Here is a 25,838-nt window from a genome sequence, read left to right as displayed (position 1 = left end):
GACAAGGAAAACACCTAGCTAGAACCTAGTTTGAACCTGGCTTTTACATAGTCCCCGTCTAAATCCCCAAATTTACAGAATATTTTCATTTTTCTTCAAAAATATATATCAAGTTATATTTTTAAACTTAAACCTCTATAACGAGTAGGCTCAACCACTATTCATAATTTTTTCAGGTATTGAAGTTCTCATATTAATATAAACATTAAATATGCATAAGATGAACACTTTGTAAGAAAATCACAACCTGCATATTTTGTCCTTTGTGTTATCAGGTAGCAAGTTCACAGAGTAACAGCCATTTTAGGGTTAGTATTCAAAGTTTTTAATTTCTTTGAAAGTTAGCATCAAATGCAGTAGTAGTTAGTAGCAGAAGACACAAACTACTCCTCCTTTACAGAATAATATAAGAAGCTGACAGTAGATTATTCTGCTCTATTATAATATTTGCTGCTATTTGTTTTGTTAAGTGAAAAGACCTCAAAAGATTAAGATTAAACTATGCCTTTTTGGGTGTTTGATGATCCTGACTGCTGGAGTAAGTGGCTTCATCCATGTCTGAATCTCCACGGTCAGAGTAATCTGTTGCATCTGAAACGCCTGGCTTTTTAGTTTTGCTTCGGTTGCTATTAGTGGAGATCCTCTTTTGCTCAGTGCCTTTGGATATTACAGATGGGGAAGGGCTGACGTGCTGTGATTCCTGCCAGGTTCGGTCACCTAAATGGCTGGCAAAGAAGCCATTCACCTGGCTCTGGGACAAGCTGGCACTTTCAGTCCTAGAATCTTGAGAACTTAGGCTTCCTTCCCGCAGGCCCCCACACAGCCCAAAGGAGCTCTCTGAGATGTGCCTCAGAGTACCACGTGGCCAGTGGTGGTCCTCGGAAGAAGACTCGATAGCACTGTCTTGCATGTAGAAAGGTTTCTTCATGAAGCTTTTCATCCCATTGGCAAGATGTACAGGAGTGGAAGGCACTAAAAGTCAAAACCCATCAGTGAAGACAAGAAGTTAGGGACAGACATGCTTGTGCTTATTCACATACACAATGTTCCCTACAGATTGTTGGAAGGATTTTGCAAGGATAACAGATGTAAAACACCTGACCCACAAGCCCGAAACCACTAGGGAGGACTCAGTAAATAGTAGGTTCTTTCCATTTCCTTTACTCTCTCTGTTTATTCTTGTGATTTTGTTGAACTGTGTACACCTTTTCCTCTAACTCCCCATTTCCATTCTTGAAGACCTATTTCAAACCAGTCTCCTATGTGAAGATTTTCCTGGTCCTAGAGGTAATTGACATTTTTCTTTGAGTTTTCAATATCTTTGGTACTTATTAAACAGTTATTTGTCCATTTGCTTTATATTGCCCTACCAGATTGCATTTTTTCCCAAGTAATTATTAAAGAAGGCAACTCCAAATACCTTACATATAGTTCTTTTTTTTAAGACAGAGCCTCAAGCTGTTGCCCTGGGTAGAGTGCCGTGGCATCATAGCTCACAGCAACCTCAAACTCCTGGGCTCAAGCGAGTCTCCTGTCTCTGCCTCCCAAGTAGCTGGGACTACACGTGCCCGCCACAACACCCGGCTATTTTTTGGTTGCAGCCGTCATTGTTGTTTGGCGGGCCCAGGCTGGATTCGAACCCACCAGCTCAGGTGTATGTGGCTGGCACCTTAGCCGCTTGAGCCACAGGTGCCACGCTTTATATAGGGTTCTTATCAAAACCATTTAAGAAAGCTTTATGAAGTAAGACACAAACTACAGGAGACATGTAGGAAAAAAGTGACGTGAATTTATAAAAAACTAAGTTTTATAAAGCAAGCAACACTAAGGATAAAACTAAAAGCATAATAAGCAAATAAAAAGTATTTGTAACAACAAAAAATGATCAAAGAGGTTCTAATATACAAAGAAGTTATAAAATTTATTAAGAAATAAATTTTAAAAACTCCCATAGAACAAATATATGATATGTGAACTGGAAATTTGGAGTAAAATACGAATGACTAATAAATATATTCTCACTTTTGCTCAGATACACAAGTCAATATAATTTTCTTTCTATTTGGCTAACAAAAATGAGAATGACCATTTTCACTACCACTGGTGGTGTGAGAAGTGCACTGTTATACTTACTTAGACTATAAATTGATAAAACTGTCTGTAGGGCAATTTGGTGGCAATTGTCAAAATTTTAATGTATACATTCTATAACCTAGTTCTAGGTATGTAACCTCTAACTACGCATTTTCAGTAGTGTATAGACCACTATGTTTGTTGGAGCAACATTTGTAGTAGAATTATAGCTAACTTGGATGTATAACTATAGAAGAAAAGTTAAGTAAATTTTGATACATCTATAAATATAAGGCCGCTTTTCCGATCTGCCATCGGAACCACCACCAAGACACAGATTTTTGTAAAAACCCTTACAGGGAAGACCATCACTCTCGAGCTTGAACCCTCAGATATCACAGAAAAATGTGAAGGCCAAGATCCAGGATAAGGAAGAAATTCCTCCCTATCAGCAAAGACTCATTGTTGCTGGCAAGCAACTGGAAGATGGACGTACTTTGTCTGACTACAAAATTAAAAAGGAGTCCGCTCTTCATCTTGTGTTAAGACTTCGTGGTGGTGCTAAGAAAAGGAAGAAGAAGTCTTACACTACTCCCAAGAAGAATAAGCATAAGAGAAAGAAGGTTAAGCTGGCTGTCCTGAAATACTATTAGGTGGATGAGAATGACAAAATTAGTTCCCTTCGTCAAGATTGTCCTTCAGATGAGTGTGGTGCTGGAGTTTTTATGGGCAGCCACTTCTATAGACATTATATGTTGTCTTTCTTACTGCTTCAACAAACCAGAAGACAAATAATTATATATGAGTTAATAAAAGACATGAACTAAAAAAAAAAAATATATATATACACACATTAAAAAGATGTGTATGTTCATGAATGTCCAGAATATATTGAGTGAGCAAGTTACAGAATATTTAGAGTATAAAACAAATTATCTTTCAAAAAAATGAGTGTGTGTTTATTGTTTTAAGTATGCATATCATACATACATAGATATAAGGTATGTCAAATATGTATGGATATGCAATACATCACATATTTCTATAAGACACAGAAGGCTAAATACACACTAAAGAATTTCCCTAAGAAACAGGGTATTTTACTTCTTATTTCTTAGGTTTGAATAAATTGAATTTATTTTAATAAGTAGTATGCATTCTATAAATTTAAAGACCTTGGCAAACAAGAACAACAAAAATGAAAACCTTCCTCTTTGGGTGGTCAATAATTGCAAGAGATAGTTTGTGCTATACACCAGTAATTTCCCAGGTTCTTTAAGTTTTAATTCTTTTCAAAGGACTCTGCAGAATAGTTAGATACCATAATAAAATTAATCTACCTTTCTGAAGAAACAATTTCACAGAACTATACTTGAACATTGTGCTTTTAATTTTTATGGAGAATGGATAGTAAAAAAATAATCACACAAAACTGCTAGAAGAAAAGCCTCTTCTGTTGGTCATGCTAGGTAAAGTTCCTCTGTTATATGCTTTCTTGGCATCTTGGATTCTTGATAATACTTATTATTGGTATAATTAAAAATCTGTCTTGTTAGTTGTTCAATGCTTGTCCCCTTAATAAATGGGGACAAATAAATTCCATGAGGGCAGATGTCTATGTCTTGTACCTCACAGATACTCAATATGAACAAATGAATGAATTTCTATAATACATCTACTGAAAACACAATTAACATGGAAATCCCTTAGAGCTTTATTTAGGGGAAATAAATTTATTCTGAGTCCACATGCTTCTTTTCTAAAATAATGGTGAATAATGAAACTCAAAATCCTGCTTTTATCATTTTCTTTGCTTTTTTTTTTTTGAGACAGTCTCACTTTGTTATCCTTGGTAGAGTGCTGTAGCATTATAGCTCACAGCAACCTCAAACTCTTGGACACAAGCTGCTCTCTTGCCTCAGCCTCCCAAGTAGCTGGGACTACAGGCGCCAACCACAACACCCAGCTATTTTTTCTTAGAGACAGGGTCAGGCTGGTCTTGAACTTGTGAGCTCAGGCAATCCACCCACCTCAGCCTCCTAGAGTGGTAGGATTACAGGTGTGAGGCACTGCAACTGGCCCAACATTCTGCTTAAAAAATTTTTTTGGTCTTGGCTGCTTCAGAATCAGAGGTACACTACATTCCAACCGCAATTGTCTTCCTTTTCCTAAGGTGACTAGATTATAAGGTTCTTGTGGGTAGTGGAGGTGTCTTACATTTACCTTCTGTTGTGTTTATTCATAATAACAAATGCTTAATGTATATTTATATATGCACGTAGTATATATACAACATACGTATTTAGTGTAAAGAAGAAATGAGTCAAAATGACTCATCTATATAAAATATAGTAAATTTTTATGTCACAACATATTATATGAATAGTTTGTTTTTATCTTCTATTTTATCATATCTAAAGTTATACTTAAAATTCACTACCTAAACTTTTTTTCCAGCTAATTTTTTCTAATTCCTTTAGGTATTCCTCAGTATCTTTGGGATGAAAGTAACTTACATGTATCTAACATTTCAATGTTTTTGAACAGTACTATTAATAATGACAGCACTCTCATTTAACTGCTTAATACCAGGCAATGTGCTAATTCTTATGCATTATTTCATTTAATTTTTATATCTAAGATAAGTACCTTTAGAGTCCCCATTTAATATATAAACAAAATGAAGCTTAGAAAATGCAAGTGATTTGCTCCAGGTACACAGTTTTAAGTGGTGAAGATAGAATTTGATCACTAATTCTGCAGCCTTCCCTGTTTCCCACTGCGCTGTTCTGCTGCACAGGGGATATGTATACTTCTTTATAAACACTGTCTACCACTTGATCTTCCTAATAACTTTGTGTAAGGTAGATAACAGAGGGCAGAGATTACTGTCTCTCTCACTTTTAAAAAAATGCATATTAGTTTTTTATTCTTTATTTCAGATAAATATGAGGGTACAAACCATAAGGTTATATATTTTACACAAGACAGGCAAAAATCAGAATTGTCGTTGTGTCCTATATCCAGGGATCCTGTCTCTTCTTTAAATAAAAAACCAAAACTGTGGCTCAGAATGACTTAAGTCATCCAGCTATAATAATAAGTGGCACAGTAAAGACTCAAACTCAGGTCATCTAACCCTTATCAAGTGCTTTTTCTCCCACAATAGACTGACAGGGATTATGAAACAAAATGATACAGTCTCGTTTTTAAATTTCTGGTTTGTTGTTGTTTTTTCCTTTTAATAATTTGCTGCAGGAAAGTCTGTCATAGATAGCTATTATATAATATTAACTACACAATGATTAGCTAACTTCATAGATAACTATTATATAATAGTAACTACATGATGTTAAAGAATTCCATTTCTGATCTGACTTAAGAAGAGATGGAACACACTAAATAATCAGAATTTACGTAAGTGACATTAATTTTGCACAATGAATCCTTTTTTTGTGCATGTGTTACTAAAGAGGAATGAGACAAAATCTTAGGAGTGATGAAGAGGTTACGCTGGTGCATAAAATTAAAACAATTAGAACTACACATATCAAATTGCCAGAAAGGAAATAAGAACCTTAAAGCTAATTTATTGGGCCAATGTATTGAAGTGCTTGTGGAAGGCGAAACAGAAAACATAACTAAGAGACATTTGCAACATTACCTTTGGATATTTTTTCTTTTGGCTGAGAGATAACAAGTGTCACATCTTCAGGTGCATTTTGCAATATTTCAATTGCAGCATGGTGGCCTACTCCCTCCAGACTCACACTATTCACAGATATTAAACGGTCTCCTGTATAAATAGACATTTCAGGATTTTCAACAACAAAGAGAAATTCATTCTAAATCTTAGCAATGTCATCCCTTTCTGAGTATTTTTGTTTGGCTTAAGATCCACTTTTGCCATCTTTGCAAATTCATGCCTGTCAGTAAGTGTTTAGAAAACTGCCAAAATATAAAATACCTGGCTTTAAGCTTCCATCCAAGTCAGCTGGTCCTCCAGGGGTAATTGAACTGATAAACACCCCTAGATCCAGTCTTCCCATCTTCTCCCCACCAATAATTTGAAATCCTGTAAAACACCACATTTGAAAAAGATCTTCGTGATACTGATGCTTTCAAAGACTAATGATTAGCTCACTTAGAACACAGAAAAGTGGAGATTGTTGATATCAAATACGATTAACAGATAACACATGCGAGACACGTCTTGAGTGATGGGGTTTTGGGTGGGCAGCCAGTATTTTGATCGTATGTGGCTGGTGTCTCAATGCCAATGCTAAGCTAGACTTCTCTATGAACCCTCACAGACCTTCAAGAAACTCAAAGTGACTTACCTAGGCCATACTTTGCATCTTTTTTCAGGTTCACCAACGTAATCTCCCTTTCTGGTGAGGACACTATGCTCCATCTTTTGCGTAGTATATCTACTGAGAATTTACAATTTTAAAATAAAATAAACACAATATATTTAGGCATTAAAATTATAGCTTGTTACAATTTAAATGTTAAATATTGTTAATAAATTGCTTGGTCACTTAAAAGTTTTATTTTAAGGTTACTAGTATTATTATCTTATATTTTTATAATGATTCACAGATTTAAAAGTGATTATATATTATCCCATTTATTCCTCATGAACTATTTCCATTAAAATATATTTCAGTTACATATGATTAAATAAATCTCAAGAGGTTAAATGATTTGACCTCTTGAGCTTAGTAAGCTAATACAAGACAGAGCTGAAACTTCAATTTAGGTTTTCTCACTCTGTATCTTTCTGTTACTTCATAACTGACTCCAAATTTGACAGTGCTCAATATATTAAGAATCTCCTTCTAATAAACGGTTGACATTTTTATTTATAATTAGTAAAATAGTCTTAGTAAGTTCTTGAGTAAAACAGCAATAAGAAGAAACTGGATCTATTTTTGAAACCTCCACTAATAATGCCCTGTCCAGCACATCTACTCTCAAAGAACTTTCATTTATTTCACAATTTATTTGTGGAATAATCACATGAGGTAAGTAAAGATATTTCTAATAATTGTTTTGCAGATGAGGAATAATAGTCTGTGACCTGTTCAACATAATAGCTAGTGTCATTGCCTAGCAAAATGTCTAAAGTCAATAGTTTACAAATGCTAAATAAATAAATTGAATGTCAGCATCAGAATTAGAAGTTACTTTTTCTTACTTCGACTAGCTTTTATATAAAGTAGGCTAATCATTCCCAACTATCTTCTTTTTTTCCAAATATCTTCTTAATTAACCCAATAGACATTGACACTTAATTGCCATGTTAATAAAGTTAATTCACAAACTTAGCAGTTCAAGCATTTACACACACACCCACACGCACTTCTTAATGTCAACTGCAATTTGATAATTCAAAGAGATCTGTTTGTGAAGGTGGTGGTAGTTGTGGGGAGTAAGTTCAACATATTCAGAAAGATGTATCTGTAAACTGAATCTTCAAATTCAACACTATATCCTTCTCAAGGATAATGAAGATTTCTGAAAGTTAGAGGTTATGGCCTCATTGAGGTGTAAAGCCAGAATTTCCTTAATGCTTCATATGCATATTTTGTTTTTTTTTGAGACAGAGTCTCACTATGTCGCCCTGGGAAAAGTGCTGTAGCATCATGGCTCACAGCAATCTCAAACTCTTGGGCTGAAGCAATTCTCTTGCCTCAGACTCCCAAGTAGCTGGGACTACAGGTGCCCACCACAACGCCCGGCTATTTTTTGGTTGTAGTTATTGTTGTTTGGCAGACCCAGGCTGGATTCCAACCCGCCCGCTCCAGTGTATGTGGCTGGCGCCCTAGCTGCTTGAGCTACAGGCGCAGAGCCTATACAACATATAATGATGTTTAAATGATGTTAAGTATGGTACTTCATATTCTACAAATAAAATCATTCAATTTCAGAAAATGATAACAGCAATAATTTCTTCTCAGGAGTGAATCTTAAGCACCACATTAGTGAAAGTTTGCTAGTTTCCCTAGTGCAGGGTTCTCAACCTGTGGGTCGTGATCCCTTTGTAACAATGAAAATACATCCTGCACATCAGATATTTACATTACAATTCATAATAGTAGCAAAATTATAGTTATGAAGTAGCAACAAAAATAATTTTATGCTTGGGGGTCACCGCAACATGAGGAACTATATTAAAGGGTCGTATCATTAGGAAGGTTGAGAACCACTGCCGTAATGAATATGCTCCTGTTTTGTTATTTCTTTTTGACTGAAACTTAGTTATAAGAGTAATAGTAATTTGGCATTTCTAATAATTTTATCCATAAAATAGATGAATATATATTCATAATAACAATAATAAAAATCACTGAACAATGGTGTGAAGAGCCTTACATATTGGGTAGTCCTAAGCAAAGCCCATCCATTATTTAATTGCTACCTTAATGGGATTATTTAAGTCAGTGGTTCTCAACCTTCCTAATGCCGCAATGTACTTTCATTGTTAAAAAGGGGTCACAACCAGGCAGCACCGGTGGCTCAAAGGACTAGGGCGCTGGCCCCATATGCCAGAGGTGGCGGGTTCAAACCCAGCTCTGGCCAAAACTGCAAAAAGAAAAAGGGGGTCACGACCCACAGGTTGAGAACTGCTGATCTAAGTATTTAAGACCCTTTTATCCTAAAATAGGTAATAAGTTAGAACAAATAAAACTTAATGTAGAATAAAAATCATAAAATAAAATAAAACAAAAGGGTTAGGTCACATGAGAAACTGAAATCAGCATGGTATTTAAGTGACCACACTGGTGAAGTGGTATGAGAGAAGAGATTTTAAAATGTGCTTTGTAAAGTGATTAAATGATATTTCTTTGGATTTTCATTTTCTCCTCCCAGTTTCAGATTTAACCACCTGCTGCCCAGAAATCAGGATACCTAGAAATTGATGAAATTGATTATTCTATAGGACTTAATAAGTCTGAAGGGATGTAGTTCCTGTAAAAGCAAAATTCTAGTTTAGTAAATACAGAATAAAAAAAGAAGAAGAAAGAAAAAATGACTTGGGGAGAATAAAGGCTCCTGAGTTACATTGTTCCTTATCCCAACTAAGAATAGAAAAGTACATAACCTTGCTAGGTTTTAAATGTCCTAATAAACCCATCATAAGTTAAAAATATGTAAGTTGAAATGCATTTAATATACCTACTTACTAGATATCATATCTTGGCCTAGCCTACCTTAAATTTGCTCAGAACATTTACATTAGCATACAGTTGGGCAAAATCATCTAATACAAAGCCTATTTTATAACAAAGTATAGAATGTCTCATGTAATTTATAAAGTATTGCACTGAAAGTGAAACAGAATGGTTCTACAGGTACTCAAAGTATAGTTTCTACTGAATGCCTATCACTTTTGCACCATTGTAAAGTTAGGGTTTGGACACTACAGGAAGCAAAATGACAAATTGATCTATAACTTAATTTTCAATTGCTGTGTAACAAGAAACATTAAAAATCTGGGCGGCGCCTGTGGCTCAAAGGGATAGGGCGCCAGTCCCATATGCTGGAGGTGGTGGGTTCAAACCCAGCCTCGGCCAAAAACCATTAAAAAAAAAAAAAAAGCATTAAAAATCTATTTCATAATTCTTGGATAAGTTTTACATTTTTTCTTACTTTAAAATTTTTTAAAATATTTTCAGTATTTTTTTTAATCAGTCACATGTACTTAAACGTGCATAGCTTAGTGTCTGAAATAAGCATATGCCACTGGCAGGATCAACTCCTATGAAGGAATATTATAAGTGTGTGTTTTGAAAAGCTGAGCAACCTTTTTTCTGAAATCATAATCAAGAGATTAGAATCTTTTCCATATCTCTGTTTCAAAATGTGAAACTAAAGACTCATGCTTTTTTCTTTTAACTTCTTTCAAGTTTCACATTCTTTAAGAATCTCTGGATGCCATAAAAGTTAAGACTGAATTTAATATATTCATCCTTGTTCTAATTGATGGCTAATTTAATAATATATTAACTGATGTTCATTTATAACTTGCATTTAATAATCTTGATCAACAGAAAGAATGCTGAAATTAGAATAAGAAATCCTACCTTTGACTCATCGACTAGTAATTTAACTTTCTGATCCTAAGTTCCTTTACTTGGAAAAACAAATTTGCCATGCTTGATTATGTGGAAACTTGATTTTCAGCAGAGCACTGATGTAGGTTATTTGGGCAGACTCAAGAGAGAATGTTGAGGAAAACACAGCCTTGTCAGCAAACTGACTGGGGTACACCTTATGGGAACAGAGCAGGTGGGGAGATCAGGCTTCTAAAGGTTTAAAGACAGAAACTACCCTGCACATTGGATATCCAATGTAAATTCATATTCGGTTCCATCAGAACCTAAGTTAAAACACGTTTCAAATTCTCATTCTTAAATAAATTATTATCCAGCTTCTTTCAAAAGTTTAGCAGGGAGAAATAATACCTAGAAATAGTTAGACATTATCACACTAGGAGGTGGTCTAACAGGGGCATCAGAGAGTGGGCTCTGGAAACAGTCATTCCAATTGTGGTTCTACCACCTGCTCGCTTTGTGACCTTCTGCACAACTCAACCTCTCTTATAATTTGGTTTCTCATTTGTGAAAAGAAAATAACAGTAGTACCCACTTTGTAGGGTTTTGTGAGGATTAAGTGAGAAACAAACATAAAGTGCTTAGAACAGTACTTTGTACACAGTAAGCACTTAATAATTGCTTGCTAGTCAATAAGCATTATGATATGTACATGCTAATTAGGTGCTTTAAATTCAGTCCATGTAAGAAGTTTGATCATCTGAAACTGATATATCATGTAGGGTTTATATAGAAGACCCTGGTACTTAGCAACTTAGGTCTAAGTATAAGTTCAATAACTTTTTCTTTAATGATAGGACCTCACATTTTTTGAAGATTGGTGTTTAAAAACAAGAAGATGAAAATACCCTTCTTCATTTGCTATAAGTATTTAAGATATTGTGTATTTTTTTATTTTGGAAAAAAATTTAATTCTAAGAAAATTTTTTCTTTCTTGAAGTAATTTGTATGTGTATTTCTACTAGAGAATGAAAATTATACAAAGTAGCACTCAGGTGTCTGACAATTCTGACCTTAAAAAACAGTTATTCCATATTAATCAATTTACTCTCATGTTTTCCTTTTGGCCTTAGCTATGCGTATTAGGAAAATCAGAACTAAACTTATGCCAAGTTTAGCTATATTACTAATTTTGATTAACATATTTACTTTTTTCTCACTGGGCTTTTGATTCTTTTCAATTTTAAGAATCTGAGAGTAAAACAAAAATATTTTTGGAGGAAAGGAGTGAATAGGTAGTAACAAAACATTCTTTTCTACTTATGAAAGTTATTGGAAACACCAAATAAGATAACATACTCGTATATGAAGGTACTCTGCAACCTAAATCCTGAATTTTATTTGTTGTGAGACAGTAATTTTTTTTCTTTTCTTTTTTTTTTTTAAGAGACAGGGTCTTACTTTATCGCCCTCGGTTGGGTGCCCTGGTGTCACAGCTCATAGCAACCTCCAGCTCTTGGGCTTAGACGATTCTCTTGCCTCAGCCCCCTCAGTAGCTGGGACTATAGGTGCCCGCCACAACACCCGGCTATTTTTTGTTGCAGTTTGGCTGGGCCTGGGTTTGAACCTGCCACCCTGGGTATGTGGGGCCAGTGCCCTACTCACTGAGCCGCAGGCACTACCCGTGAGACGGTAATTTTGAAGCCACTGATTTTCAAGTCACTGTAAATTTTGGTTTTCTTCCTACAACTTTCAATCTCAACATTTAAAATCTTTAATTTCTCCACATAATATTCAGATAAGATGTAAAACTGGTCTCTAGTTAGTTCTCAAGCTTCTCCCTGGATCCCATATGTCTTCATATTCACACACTTACAGTTCCCTAAATCTGTTATCTTCTCTCAAGTCTCCACGTCTCTGATCATGCTACATCTTTGATCTGGAATGCTTATATCTATTGTTCTATGTGAATAAATCTTATTTTAGGGTTCAGTTCAAGCATCCCTTTAAAATAACTGCCTCAATTAAATCTCACCTGAACTATTATTTTAGCTTCTCAATTAGTTCCCTTAGCTTTAATTTGTCATTTCTTTGGTTCAGGTCCCATCACATGAAAATAATGCTGAAAAATACAACTCTCTTTTGACTTCAATGTAAGGTCTAAATTCTTGGCCTTCAGGATGGAATTAAAGACCTTCATTGTTAGGTCCAACCCTATGTCATAATGTAGAAGAAAAGAGAAAAGATATGATGGAAACGAGGGGAAAAATATTGGGTAAACGTACCATTATCTTTAATGGGGACTTGGGATGAAGAATTTCCAGAACTATGCATAGTCATTCCTGTGGTATAAATTAAATTATTAGACATTTTATAAGATGGTCAGATACTAGATATAGAAGTAATTCTGATAAGTTCATAAAAACTTATTGAAACATTAAGGCAGCAACATCATTTTTTATTTACATTGAGAAAAATGTCTTCCCACAATGGGCATTTTTTACAATTTTAAAATCATGGTTAAGCATATTGTCTTGTTTTGCAGTGCAAACTTAAACACAAATATATTTTGTTTTTCTTTTTCTTTCTTTCTTTTTTTTTTGGAGACAGAGTCTCAGTTTGTCTCCCTTGGTAGAGTACTGTGGTGTCATAGTTCACAGCAACCTCAAACTCTTGGGCTCAAGTGATTTTGTCTTGCCTCAGCCACCTAAGTAGCTGGGACTTCAAGTGCCAGCCACAATACCTAGCTATTTTTTAGAGACGAAGTGCACTCTGCCTCAGGTTGGTCTAGAACTTGTGAGCTTAGGCAATCCACACACCTTGGCCTCTCAGAGTGCTAGGATTACAGGTGGGAACCACAGTGCTCTGCCCACAAATGTATTTTACTATATCAAATATGAAATGATGAAACTGAAATAAGTTTTGCATTTGTCCAAATGTTAAAAGAAAATTTAATATTCAATAGGAATGAATAATTTAAATTAAAAAGGCAAAAGATTATCCTTTTGAGTTTATCTGTCTTTCTATAAAATATTTTCTATCCTTCTTCTGCTATGTGATGAATTTTCATGTAGACCAAAGCCTTTTTAATGAGATTAGGTTAGTATCTATGAGATCCCATTTTATGTGAACATAGTTTGAAAAGTTATTTCCTAAAAAATTGGGTTGGGTGTGTAGTGGCTCATGCCTGGAATTCCAGAGAAGGTGAGAGGATCACTTGAGCTCAAGAGTTGAAGATCAGTCTGAGCAAGAGTGACCTGTCTCTACTAAAAATAGAAAAAATTAGCCAGGCATGGTGGCCCGCACTGCCTGTAGTCCCAGGTACTCAGAAGGCTGAGGCAGAATTGCTTGAGCCCAGGGGTTTAAGGTTGCAATGAACTATGATGACCCCACTGTCTCTACCCAGGGTGACAGAGGGAGACTCTGTCTCCAAAAACAAACAAACAAAAGCAAATCAGTCTCTTAGACTATTTCTAACATACAGGGTTACCTACTGGATGAAATCTTGCCTTTTATCTGTTTAATTTTTTTAACCAATAAACTTAGATTGATGAAAGTATAATCTCTGAAAATTGTGAAAGCCTATATTAATAAAGTAATATTGATTTCCACACGTATTTATCTACTACAGAGTTCTCTTGTGACTTCATTTATTCCACATACCCCCAGTCAAATTGTGGGATTAAAATAATTTTTAAAATTTGCATTATTAGGGGTAAATTAGCAAATTTTAGGCTTAAGGACGGAATTAAATAGTAAAACACCAGAAGGGGCTATCTTTGCTTCCCCTGTCTCCCACTCTATGTCATATTTTGAGTAGTAGTTCAGATATCTGTGCTTAAACATCTGCTCTTCTGAAAGATTGACTATGGTGTATATCCCTTTCAAGATGCAACAGGCAACAGGAAAGCTGTATTATTTATCTTACAAGGCAGCATCTTAAATAATTAATAGCCTCTAATCTGCCAAATGTAAATCAACTAAGAGTTTATGTCTCCAACCATAGCACACTTCATAAAATTATCTAAGTTTTTAGAGACAATTCTGTTCAGGCTAAGCTGAGAGCATCCTAAATAAATCTTTCTTCAAAAAATATAGCATTACCATAAACCACTCACATAGGCTTGTAAGGAAAAGCCAAAAGAAGGTGATCCAATGTAATGGTGTAAGACTGGGTTCTCTCAGTACAACCACCCTGGCTATCATGACCAAGAAGCAGCTAAGGGAAAGTCTGTGCCATGAAGCAATCACCTGTTAAGTAAACTGTTGATTTGGTGCATTTTAAGTAACCTAAAAGTTTATATTCAGTTTTGGCAGTTAGGACATAGAATCCAAAATAATTTCTGGATAATTAACACAAACTCATTCACCTCCCTCTGAGCATGAGGTACAGAACAAAGAAGGTAAGCTGGTTTATGCTGACCTAGAACACATGCTTGACCAGGGTCTTCAAAGGAAGAGGAGTCTGATTCATGTTTCCTCCTTTCAGGACTTCTATTTAAACTCGCAACAGACTTTGAACTAAAGAGGGAAAAGGAAGGTAGGAGGGAAGTGTCAATGTAAAAAAAATATGGTGAAAATAATAAAATGTCAAAACAAAAACAAATGTATGAAATGCAGAATTTCTCAATAGGTAGTTTGGTAAGTTAATCGTATTCTTACTTATTAAGTTTTGATAATCCTGCCAAAGATTCTGTGTCAGATCTTGCCATCTGGTGAAAAGGTTTTCCCACCAACTCTGCAACGGTTTGTGATGGGGAGTCCAGGTTAACAATGACGTTTTTCCGATGAGGATATAGAGAGGCCTGACTGAGATCATGGTATGATTTACTTATCCCTCTAGGCTTTTCCTCCCATGAAGATTTATCACTCTTCTCTTTTGAATTGTTTTGCAATGGCTGGTAAAGCGACAGCTCAGAGCAGGATAGCCTCTTCAGAATTTCAGCTTGAACTGATAAAGGTCGAACGGCAAGTTTGTTCAGGGTGCTGCCGGCCAGACTGCCAGTGCTGACTGCTTGTCCCATATTAAATCCTCTAACGGACTCTGCTTGGAGATTCAGGCTCCTAAACGAAGCTCTCTCTACAAGGAAATAGGATTGCTTTATATGATGGAAACACTGTACAGTACCTTTATGAGAAGGATTATTTTAAAAAATAAAAGACAGCATGCAGTTTTTCATCTTTTTGGTTGCCAGCCTAAGCAGGTAGCTTTTACAGTATGGCAATCAGGGTTTTGTTTAAAAGAAGGTTTGAAGACCCTGGTTTTCATACCATCTCTCCATCCTTTTAACTTTCTCAATGCTGCAGCCAACTCAGTGTTTCCTGCTTCCTTTAGTGATTCTCATAGCTCCAGTAATATTTTGGGCTCAGGCTTGCTGACCCCAAATTCCTTACTGATTTCAGTTAGAAATAAGAATGACATTTAACAGAGAAATTTTCAAGCCTGGTAGTGTCTCTGCTAAAATAACAGCAAGCCAAGGATGGAGAGATGAAATGTGGATGGGCTGACATGGTGAATATATACCTGAAAAAGAAGCTATGCAGAGGAGTTACGCCCAGAGAAAAATTTTTTGATTATTATACTTTTAAAAGCTTAAGGCAGAGTATGGTGATGGTGAACTGTACCCTTTAAATGGGTGAATTATATGGTATGTAAATTATATCTTAATAACGCTGCCCCCTCCCCCAAAAATCTTTTAAGGTAAATTATTTGTTATTTCATTACAATGTCAAGCTCATCTTTCCACCTTATTGATTTAATTATTCAATTGAGACAAAGGAGCCATGGGAGAACCAAATGGCTCCTCTCTGTTTTGGATCTATAAATTAATATGATCAGGGAGATAGAGAACTCTTTGTGCTTCAACTCCTTTTGCTCCCAAAAAAATATCCAAGGTCTTCTTTTTGAGGCTAAATTTAGGAATACATTATGTAACAAGTGTTTGGCTATTCTATTGTGTAAGAAACAATGTCATATCAATATTTTAACATTTGCACTGTTAACCAAAGCACTGTGGCAGATATAAATAAAGGACAGGAGCAGAGACTGTCTAATGATTTAGTTGTTCATGCATTTAGTGGCACATATTATAAGACACTCCCTTTGATCACTCCTAGGAAGTAATAACCCTGAAATGCATTCTATATGGAATGAATCTTGAACACTGTGTAAAACAGTAGAGGAAACTTCCTTTTAAAAAGAAAATGACTCCCTCAAGGGTCCCACCTTAACAAAAAGAAAATGTAAAATGATTAGATATTTAGATTCTGTTTCATTTATCTTCTAATTCCTAGGAAGATTAATAATTGTATTTTATCTCAGGCATGAATAGGTAGGAAAACATCGAAGATTTGTAATAATCATGTATCAGAATGAAGTTTAAATAAATATATCTTATTTATTTAATAAAAAGAAAATTCAATGTTCTTTCTCTGAAGTACAAGTAGATAGCAGGTTAAAACAAGACCTTAAAAAAAGAACTTCACTTAAAAATTTCCAGAATCATTTTTAACTTAAAATAATGGAGTTTTTCTTAGAGCAAGTAACACTATTTCTATTTTCTTTTACTTAGCAGCTTTTAATCAAAGAACCAATACAGAGTTTTATGAAGGTTCAATTCCCAGGAAATGCCTTTACATCTAATAGATTTCTTCATCCTTAAGGAAAATGTAGACTAAACTTTGGAAAGAATAAGGACAACTAGTTCAGTTTAGGTTTTGCCTGCTTTGGTAACATATTAGGACTTGCTGTTCAAGTTTGTTCATAAACCTACTTCTGGACAGCACTTAAAATATTGCTCACTTAAATATACTCATGGGATGGGATCATGAACCATCCACTTATCTGGTCTGTCCTACTGCATTTCACCTGGACAGGACTCCATTATGGTTCATTAGTATGGAAAAGGACATTAGAACATGCCTGTATCCTAGCATAAATGTTTTAGATCTGAACACAAAGGCTTACTAGTTCCCCACTCAGTCTGTAATCCATACTGTCTCATTTTTGTTTCTGCTATTATTCAGTCCTTTGTACCATTTTATATACTTTCTTAATATTGTCATTTTTTCTGTTATCTCACAGTATTATAATAAGTGATTATTACTCTTAATTTAATTCCATGCAAATCAGTTCTTGGGAAACTCATCCAACATAAAGTATACTACATTAGGAATGGGGACTAGGGACTTGGTTAGAATGACTTCTAACCATGAAGTCAGTAAACTTCATTGCTAAGCAGTTCAGTAAAATTCTGGACTTAATGACCTCTAAGGTTCTTTCTAGAACCAATATTCAGTGAACTTAATAAAGTAGTGCACATTTGTTAGCCCATGAACTTCCTACAGATTAACCAGTTATTTTGCTATTACTGTGGTAATGGTAAAAAATGTTGATATGATAATAACAATAATGAATATATATATATATATACACATATATATATGTACTTTTTTTTTTTTTTTTGAGACAGAGCTGTCGCCCTGGGTAGAGTGCTGTAGTATCACAGCTCACAGCTACCTCCAACTCCTGGGCTCAAGTGATTCTCCTGCCTCCACCTCCCAAGTAGCTGGGACCACAGGTGCCCACCACAGTGCCTGGCTATTTTTTAGTTGCAGCCGTCATTGTTGTTTGGCGGGCTCGGACTGGATTTGAACCTGCCAGCTCAGGTGTATATGGCTGGCGCCTTAGCCGCTTGAGCCACAATAATGAATATTTTACTTAATACTTGCTCTCTACCAGGTGCTTTTTAAAGTGCTCTACATGTATGAATTCATTTTCTCTTCACGATAACCTATGATTTAGGTATTATCACTATCATAATCATTTTACAGAGCAGTAACCAAAAACAGTTCAAGTAGCTTGCCTAAGGTTTTAGGGGTTATAAGTAATAGAGCCTGGCTTGACACTTGCAGTTTGGCTCATGTTATTAATTGCTATTCTACATTGTTCTTCAGTATAAGAAATGAATGAGGTTACTTTAGAGTGATAGTTATTATATTTTAGCATGCATAAAAATCATTACTAAGGAAAGCCTGTTAAAAAGCAGATTCTAAGGACCCAGTTTCCAAAGATTAAGATTCTTCAAGTTTCAGGTAGGTTCCTGGAATCTTCATTTTAAATAAGCATATAAACTCCATCCCCATCATGATTTAGAAAAGGTGAGAAACATCTATTCATAGGTTGCCATCACTCGAGTCTGATTCAATGAGAAAAATATTTTCCTTGAGATTTTAGAATGTGAGAAATTTGGGATTAAGAATTTATAGGACTCTGCTGCACAAGCTCATCAGTGATATTCCATTAAATTTTTTAATCATATACTTCAAAGTGTCTTGCTTAAGCTTATAAGAACTTACTTGCATAGAATGGAATTTTATATAACTTTAATCTTTAATTGTAGAGTAAACTATAACTATTTCAGTTCTGACTGAGATATATTTTTGGGAGTCAAATCAGTTTCTTCTTCTGGCTCCTTTTTTCAAAAGAATGTGAAACCCCTCTGCTGAGCATTTATTTTGGGTGCTGTGGTTATTCATCTCAGTCTCAGAAGAGAGGTGCACTCAAGGAGAACTAGCAGGTGGTCACAATGTATGGTATGTCCTCTCACTGACCTGGGTGCATGTTCCCCCTTTCCTCTGCCTTGTTTCCCATGTTCCTTCCCTCACTTAGAAAGCTCTTTAAATCCACTTCAAATGTCACTTCTCCAGTACTCTAGCCCATGACTTCTCTCTTCTCTTATAGTATGTCTTCTATCTTGTAGTATAGATCATAAAGCCTGTATGATATAAGCTCTTACTAAAATCTTGAACCTCTGTTGTGTATTACTATTTCATGTGTGTTAGTCCTATCTTCCAAATAGTGTGTAAGTTTCCTGTGGGTAGAAAACACGTCCCAAACTTTTGAAATGTTTTCATCAACTAGCTTACTGCCAAGCACAAAACAGACATTTCAACAAGTACTGACTAAATAATCTGGGGTGCTTGTCTCAAAATAAATCTGAAATTGAAATCTCAGCTTCATTTGTGACACTTCCATAGGCTTGATTTAGACATTTAACATGTATATACATTATATATTTTTGTCCTAAACACAGTAGTTCTTTTAAAATTTCTGGAAAAAGTTGTGCATATCCCCTGAAGTCATCTGAAATAGTTTGCTTTTCCTTACCAATATCTTGGGCATCCTGGTTGCTTTGTCTTGTTCTCATCTGCAACTGGAACTTATGCTGGGAAGAGCAGAGGTGCAGCAGGTACTGGCACACCCTACTGTTTTCTGTCTGGAAGGCATGCTTTATACCATCTGATGTGTTCTGCAATGTGATTTTCTTTTTCTGAAATGTAAATCAAGGGTATTCAAAATTAGAATGCTTTCTTATGATCTTTTTACATGACCAAATATTATAATCTATTAAAAGTAGAGATATTGTTTATATTTCCCATTATGAGGCATTTTTTTGACCTACATCTAATATAAATATGTGTATAGAAAATATAATCGTATGCAAGTCATGAACTGCTTAGCAATGAAGATGTATTTTGGAAGTGCATTGTTTGTGATTTGGTCATTGTGCAAACACAGAGTGTACATACACTAACTTATGGGGGATAGCTTACTGTACACCTAGATGATATATTATAGCCAACTGCTCAGAGGCTACAAACATGTATTATACATTACTGTAAAGAATACTGTAAACAATGGCAGGTATTTATGTAAACAAATCTAAACACTGAAAAGGTACAGTAAAGACACAATATTATAGTCTTATGGGACTACCATTGTATACATGGTTCACAGTTGACCAAAAACTTTATGTGGCATATTATTATAAACAAATTCAGGAAATAAATTAATATAACTTTCCACTTTCAGAAATTATAGCCTAAATAAGATTGCCTATATCAGCCAATAGCAAGGAAAACAATTTCCTTTAATAAGATTATTAATATTTTGAGTTTATGTGGATATTTTCATACACAAAAACTATTTGAAATAGAGATGATAAGAAGTACCTGTTCTACTCTATTGGTTTTTAAAAAACTGAAGTTCAACAAGAATTTTCTTTTAATAATATTTAATGATAAGAGCTATGATTCAGTTAAGTAGAATGTGGGAAGCACATATCTAGAAAGATATTGTGGGAAGTTGAAGAAAATGTGCGAATGGAGAGGTATGAATAATATAACTCCTTGGTTGAGAGATAAAATGCATTAATATTTTTAGCAAATATAGGGAAAATGGGAGGATCACAAATCAGTTTTAGCTCCCTGATATTTCTTGAAAAATCAATGTCCCTTGGGTGACAGAGCATCCCCACCTGTGTGACCTATATGGTGAGGCTTGCAGGTGATCCATATTCCTTAAAAGATGAGTGTTCAACACACCAGGCATTTAAAACTAATGTCTCTGCAGAATTACTTAAGTTCAGTTAGATTATACTCTAGCTCTTGGCTGCTCTGCAGATTATCATCTCTACTTCACATCCCTTATTTTTACTTTACAAAAATAGGTACAGAAAAGTCAAATTTAGTAGGTTTACAAAAGATACAATGATAGAGTACGGCCCACATGTCAATCATGCAGGTATCACCTTCGTAGTTTCTAGTCTTGATTATTTGAAAATTTTTCAATTGACTTTTTTTACTTAAATGAATTCGCTTTAAAGAAACTTTGTAACACTCTATAAATAGAAGTAAATCTGAAGTTTTTTATATTAACATGTTTAATTTGTGACAGCTAACATTTGAAAATAGTATGGCTCAGCTATTATTGATTATTGTACCTCTTCCCTTTGGGGATAACATTAGCAGGTGCTTACTTTTCAATAAATTCCCAGTTATTTTCTTTCTTTTTTTTTTTTTTTTTGTAGAGACAGAGTCTCACTTTATGGCCCTCGGTAGAGTGCCGTGGCCTCACACAGCTCACAGCAACCTCCAACTCCTGGGCTTAAGCGATTCTCCTGCCTCAGCCTCCCGAGCAGCTGGGACTACAGGCGCCCGCCACAATGCCCGGCTATTTTTTGGCCGGGGCCGGGTTTGAACCCGCCACCCTCAGTATATGGGGCCGGCGCCTTACCGACTGAGCCACAGGCGCCGCCCAATTCCCAGTTATTTTCAAAAAAAAAAAAAAAAAAAGAAAAGAAAACCAATGCCACTAAGCATAAATAGAATTCAGCTATAAAAATAAATATAATAAATGCAATAGAAACAAAATAACATTGTTAAATCTAGCTAGACACTATTGCCAATCAAATCTCTGTGACTGAACTGGTTTCTTTGTTAAAAATGAAAATCAGTAAGTTTTAGCGAGGAGTTAAAGACAGGGCTTCAAAATAGTATCTTGATAATCAGCCTAGTGACTCTTCAAACAGTTGAAGAATTTTTTTTGTTAACAAACATAGCACTTAACCATTGTCAAGTAATTTATAAGCACATTGAACTGCACAGTTGTAAAATTCTCTCATTGGTCCAAGCATTAATATGAAGGACAGAATCTTTAAGGTATATTAGTCAAAAGAACTCCAGACCTGGTACCTATGAAAGAACACCCAAAAGCAGTAAAGGGGGGATAGGTCACACACAAAAAAATGTCAAAGATCAGTTAGAAGTTCATAATAATTATAAAAAGTGATACTACAGATGATTTAACATGTAAGAAAGATGCATATGTTTGAAAAAATTAGAATAGTTGATTCTCTCTAAGGGTAAATGAATGGACTTGACAGAAAATGTGCCTGAGGGGACTCAGCTGTGAGAGAAGAAAAGGCTGAAGTTAGTATCTCCCCAGAAGTTAGTAGCAAACAAAAAGGAGGATAGAAAAAAATAAAAAAGAAAGAAAAAGAGCTCTATGTTAGAGAAAGAACTTAGGATAAGTAAATGTAGTTAAATATAGGAATAGTTTACGTGGGCATGTGATCTTTTCTCTATTATTGCAGAACTTTAAAGACTAATCACTGCTAGTTCTATGTATGGAGGCTGGTGTGATAACCTGGCAAATGACACAGAGCTGAATGCTAATTATTTGATTGCAGTCTTTTCAAAACTTGTCCATATTGAATTTGTATTTAAAGTTTCCTTTAGATACTTGTTGTGCCAACATTTCCCTGGGAGAAGGTAACTTAAACTCAGGTCATTTCTTGGTCTTGGCAATCTTAGGAAGAGTGGCATGGGCTTTCTTGAGAGAACACATTATTATCTGGTAATCCTGGTGGTACCTCTGGGTTTCATAGGAAATTAATCAATTAACCATTAGGTCTAGAACTGATTTCAAATGTCTCTAGGTTAAAGATTATTCAAAGTCTTTCAGCACCTTGCTATCTTTATAAAATTGCTCTGATGAAAGCATATTTCAGCCCAGATATGAACTAAAGTTGTCAGTAGTTCTTGTCCTTAACTACTATTAGGAAAACAAATATAAAAACATATTTTTGATTTGCCTCTGGGGTTTGCTAATAACACATCAATGTTCAGATATCCCAACTATGTCAAATCAAAATGTTTTTTTTTTCAAAATATGCTTTTATAGCTCACTATGCTTTACATGTTATTTTCTAAAAATCACTTTTCTAACTTTATAGATAGTGAGAAGGGACACTAAGAGAGGGGCTTCAAGGGGATGGGAGGAAAACCTGGCCTGTGGAACCAGGAAGCCTGGAGGGCCCATAGGATCATTCACCACTCAACTTTTTCTCGCTCAAAAGGAAAAGAATGTGAGCATGAAGTTACCTAGGTAATCAATGACCAAGAGAAAAGGGCAATAATGACTGTCAGTGCAGAGAGACAAATGAAGGACTTACAACCTATTTCTAAGAGGTATTTATACCTCCGTAACTGCCCTTGTGTGCATCTCTCTCTCACCTCTCCATCCTAAGAGGGATCCGACCCTCTTTGGAAGTGCTCTTTACTTTCTCTTTGTTCTTCCTAAATAAAATTTCTCTTCATTACACTGAAATTTATGCAAGTTACTTTGCTCTCTATTCATGCTGCCTGTGCTGCTACAGTTTTATTTCTACTTTCCATTTATTTTTTTGCTTTCAATTACCTCCATGCTCAGTTGAACTTTCTAGCTCAGCCGAGTAATTGAATCAAGTCAACTGGGTTTGGGGAACTAGGATCTCCAACCTCCAATAGATAGTATACACTAAAATCTAACATAGAAAGTCCTGGGATTAGTTTATCAAATCCAGTGAATCTCTGGACTACTGAGATTAAAATAATAGTTACTATGGGGTAATCTACTACTGAGCTAGACTAAGTTTGTGGGAGTTGAAATAATCACCTATCTTAAAAACATTAGGGGGATTTCTCCGTGTAATGAATTATGACCCTAGAATAAGCTCTAACTTAACAGAGAATTTAACTTGGTTGTAATTTAACTAAAGTTAATTGAGCACATAACCAGCTAGGAATGTGTAATACTTTTTCAAAGACCACTTCTGGAAAAAAACAGAAACAAAATCTCAACAATAATTCCCTACAAGTAAGAAGGGAAAGTTAAACAGTATTAATATATATATAGTATTAGCTCTACTGAATGACAGAGTCTAAAGGTTACTTAAGGAAAGTCAGTTAATGTGTTACATTGGAAATCAATAACATTCATTTAAAAAATAAATAAAAAGAGGTTAGATGGACGTACAGAAAAAGAAATCTTCTTCGTTTCCCTCCATGGAAAGCGAAGGACCAATGTGCGAACTCCATTGTGAACTTCAAACACAAGGACACCTTTAGAACAGACTCCAAGCAATATTCCTGTTTGTGACTTTTTCTCAGGGTGTACTCGGTGAAAATGAACTCCATATTCTGTCAGTCTTTGGCAGACCTGTTGGAACAATACCATACCACAGCAATATACTTTGGTAAATGGCGACATAAAGATATTGAAGCTGCCCCAGTGCAGATTAATGTGGAAAAGGATGGTCTTTTCAGCAAGTGTTGCTGGAACAATTAGATACATGCCAAAACAACAACAACAACAAAAAAAATACTTAACCCCACTTCACCTAATACAGGAAAATTAACTCAAAATGGTTTACAGACCTAATTTAGGAGCTAAAATATAAAATTTAAAAACTTTTTGTGATCTTAGGGTGAGCAAAAAAAATTTTTTTTAAGGAGGAAAAAAGGCATATGAATATAATTAGTGTGGATAAACATGGGAGGTATAAAATTGAAACTCAAACAGGGGTGAGGTGATTGAGGTTTAAATGCCCTCCTCAAAAAGGAGACATAAATGCGGGAGAGGTGCTGTAGGTGATTTTTAGGGGGACAGTAAATGATTTTAGGGAATATGAATAAGTGATAGAAATATTAACTTATAAATGTTTCTCTTTAGAGTTGCATGAATCCAACAGGCAGAACAAAGTTCCTCCAGGTTTGGTTATGTCCCTTAGTCTCCTTTCCTGGGATAGATAATAAAATTTGAGGGAGGAGATGAAAGGCAATTGTATTCTCTTTGGTGTGTAAGGTTGTAAGGCAGCTAAGGGAAATATTACTGTAAAATTTCACCCTGTGCTGGGGGTATGGGCAGGAGAAAGCAGGAGAGAACAGGAGAGCTGCCTTAATTCTGAGGCAGCTTCTAAGGCCTTGGTTCAGTGCTCAGCAGCTTTTTTTGGGTGTTTTTTCTGAGACCCAAAAGTATGCATAGTAAACATGCATACAGATGCTCTTTTGCTTATAATGGGGTTACCTCTTGGCAAAAATACCTTAAGTAAAAAATGCATTTAATATCCCCATTGTAAAGTTGGGAAATTATAGGCAGAACTTTTGTAAGTTGGGACCATCAGTAATTACTACTTCTCAAATTTCAGTAACTTAAATGAGCAAAAATTTCTTAAGTGGGAATTAAAAAGCATAAACCATAAAAGAAAAAATTGGTAAATGGAGACTTCATTGACATTAAAAACTTTGCTCATCAAGAGTCAATGTTAAGAAAATACAAAGGGAAGCCATGGACTGGGAGATAAATAAATGTAAAGCATATATCTGATAAAAGACTTGTGTCCGGAATACATGTACTTCTCAATAGTAAGGAAACACATAACTGGATAGAAAAATAAGCAAAAAATATTATATTAGATATGTCAACAAAGAAGATAAATGAATGATAAACATCTGAAGAGATGCTTCACATAAACAGTAATGAGGAAAATACAAATTAAAGCCATAATAATATATACTACTCACACAGTTCCAGGGAAAAAGTGAAAAAGACCAAAAATATCAATGCTGTCAAGAATGTGGAGCAAATGGGACTCTAATACACTGTTGACAAGACTGTAAAATTGTAGAATCACTTTGAAAAACAGTTTGGCAAGTTCTTAAAAAATTAAACATATATTTACCATAGGTACTAGAAATTCTACTGCTAACTAGTTACTCAAGATAAATAAAAACTATGTTCACAGCAAAATGCATATTGGAATAGTTATAGCAGCTCTATATTTATCAATGAAAGAATAAGCAAATTGTTGTATATCTGTACAAAGAAAAACTACTCAGCAAAAGATTGCTGTTCAACAGTATACATTTTAAAAAAATTCATTGGATTGAAAAGATAAGAGTAGTAAATTTGATAGTATGTAAATTACACCTCAGTAAAGCAGATTTACAAAAAGCTACAGAAGTATTTCAAAGGCAATTCAATATATAGTAAAAGTCTAAACTTAGAAAGTTGTGTTAAAACCTTGGATTAGAAGAAAGATG

The 25,838-nt window shown here is 35.0% G+C and overlaps 1 protein-coding gene and 1 pseudogene across 4 annotated transcripts in view; one reads left to right on the top strand and one right to left on the bottom strand.

Annotated features, from left to right (window-relative positions):
* The window catches only part of PTPN13 (protein tyrosine phosphatase non-receptor type 13), a 212,669-nt gene that overhangs the window by 71,621 nt on the left and 115,210 nt on the right, over positions 1-25,838 (bottom strand). For 2 of the 4 annotated variants that reach the window (XM_053600624.1, XM_053600841.1), the window contains exons 16-24: positions 23,773-23,955; positions 19,303-19,465; positions 14,796-15,213; positions 14,557-14,654; positions 12,419-12,475; positions 6,414-6,506; positions 6,041-6,148; positions 5,738-5,869; positions 506-972 (exon numbers count right to left, since the gene is read on the bottom strand). In XM_053600624.1, the coding sequence (XP_053456599.1) occupies positions 506-972; positions 5,738-5,869; positions 6,041-6,148; positions 6,414-6,506; positions 12,419-12,475; positions 14,557-14,654; positions 14,796-15,213; positions 19,303-19,465; positions 23,773-23,955 (1,719 nt within the window). The remainder of the gene's footprint in view (positions 1-505; positions 973-5,737; positions 5,870-6,040; positions 6,149-6,413; positions 6,507-12,418; positions 12,476-14,556; positions 14,655-14,795; positions 15,214-19,302; positions 19,466-23,772; positions 23,956-25,838) is intronic. The other 2 variants (XM_053600700.1, XM_053600776.1) reach the window with 2 other exon arrangements.
* Positions 1,739-2,868, top strand: LOC128587652 (ubiquitin-40S ribosomal protein S27a-like; annotated as a pseudogene).

Source organism: Nycticebus coucang, chromosome 1, assembly GCF_027406575.1.
Source record: "Nycticebus coucang isolate mNycCou1 chromosome 1, mNycCou1.pri, whole genome shotgun sequence".
NCBI lineage: Eukaryota > Metazoa > Chordata > Mammalia > Primates > Lorisidae > Nycticebus > Nycticebus coucang.
Note: the sequence above shows the minus strand (reverse complement) of the source record. Positions and strands in the feature narration are given on the sequence as shown.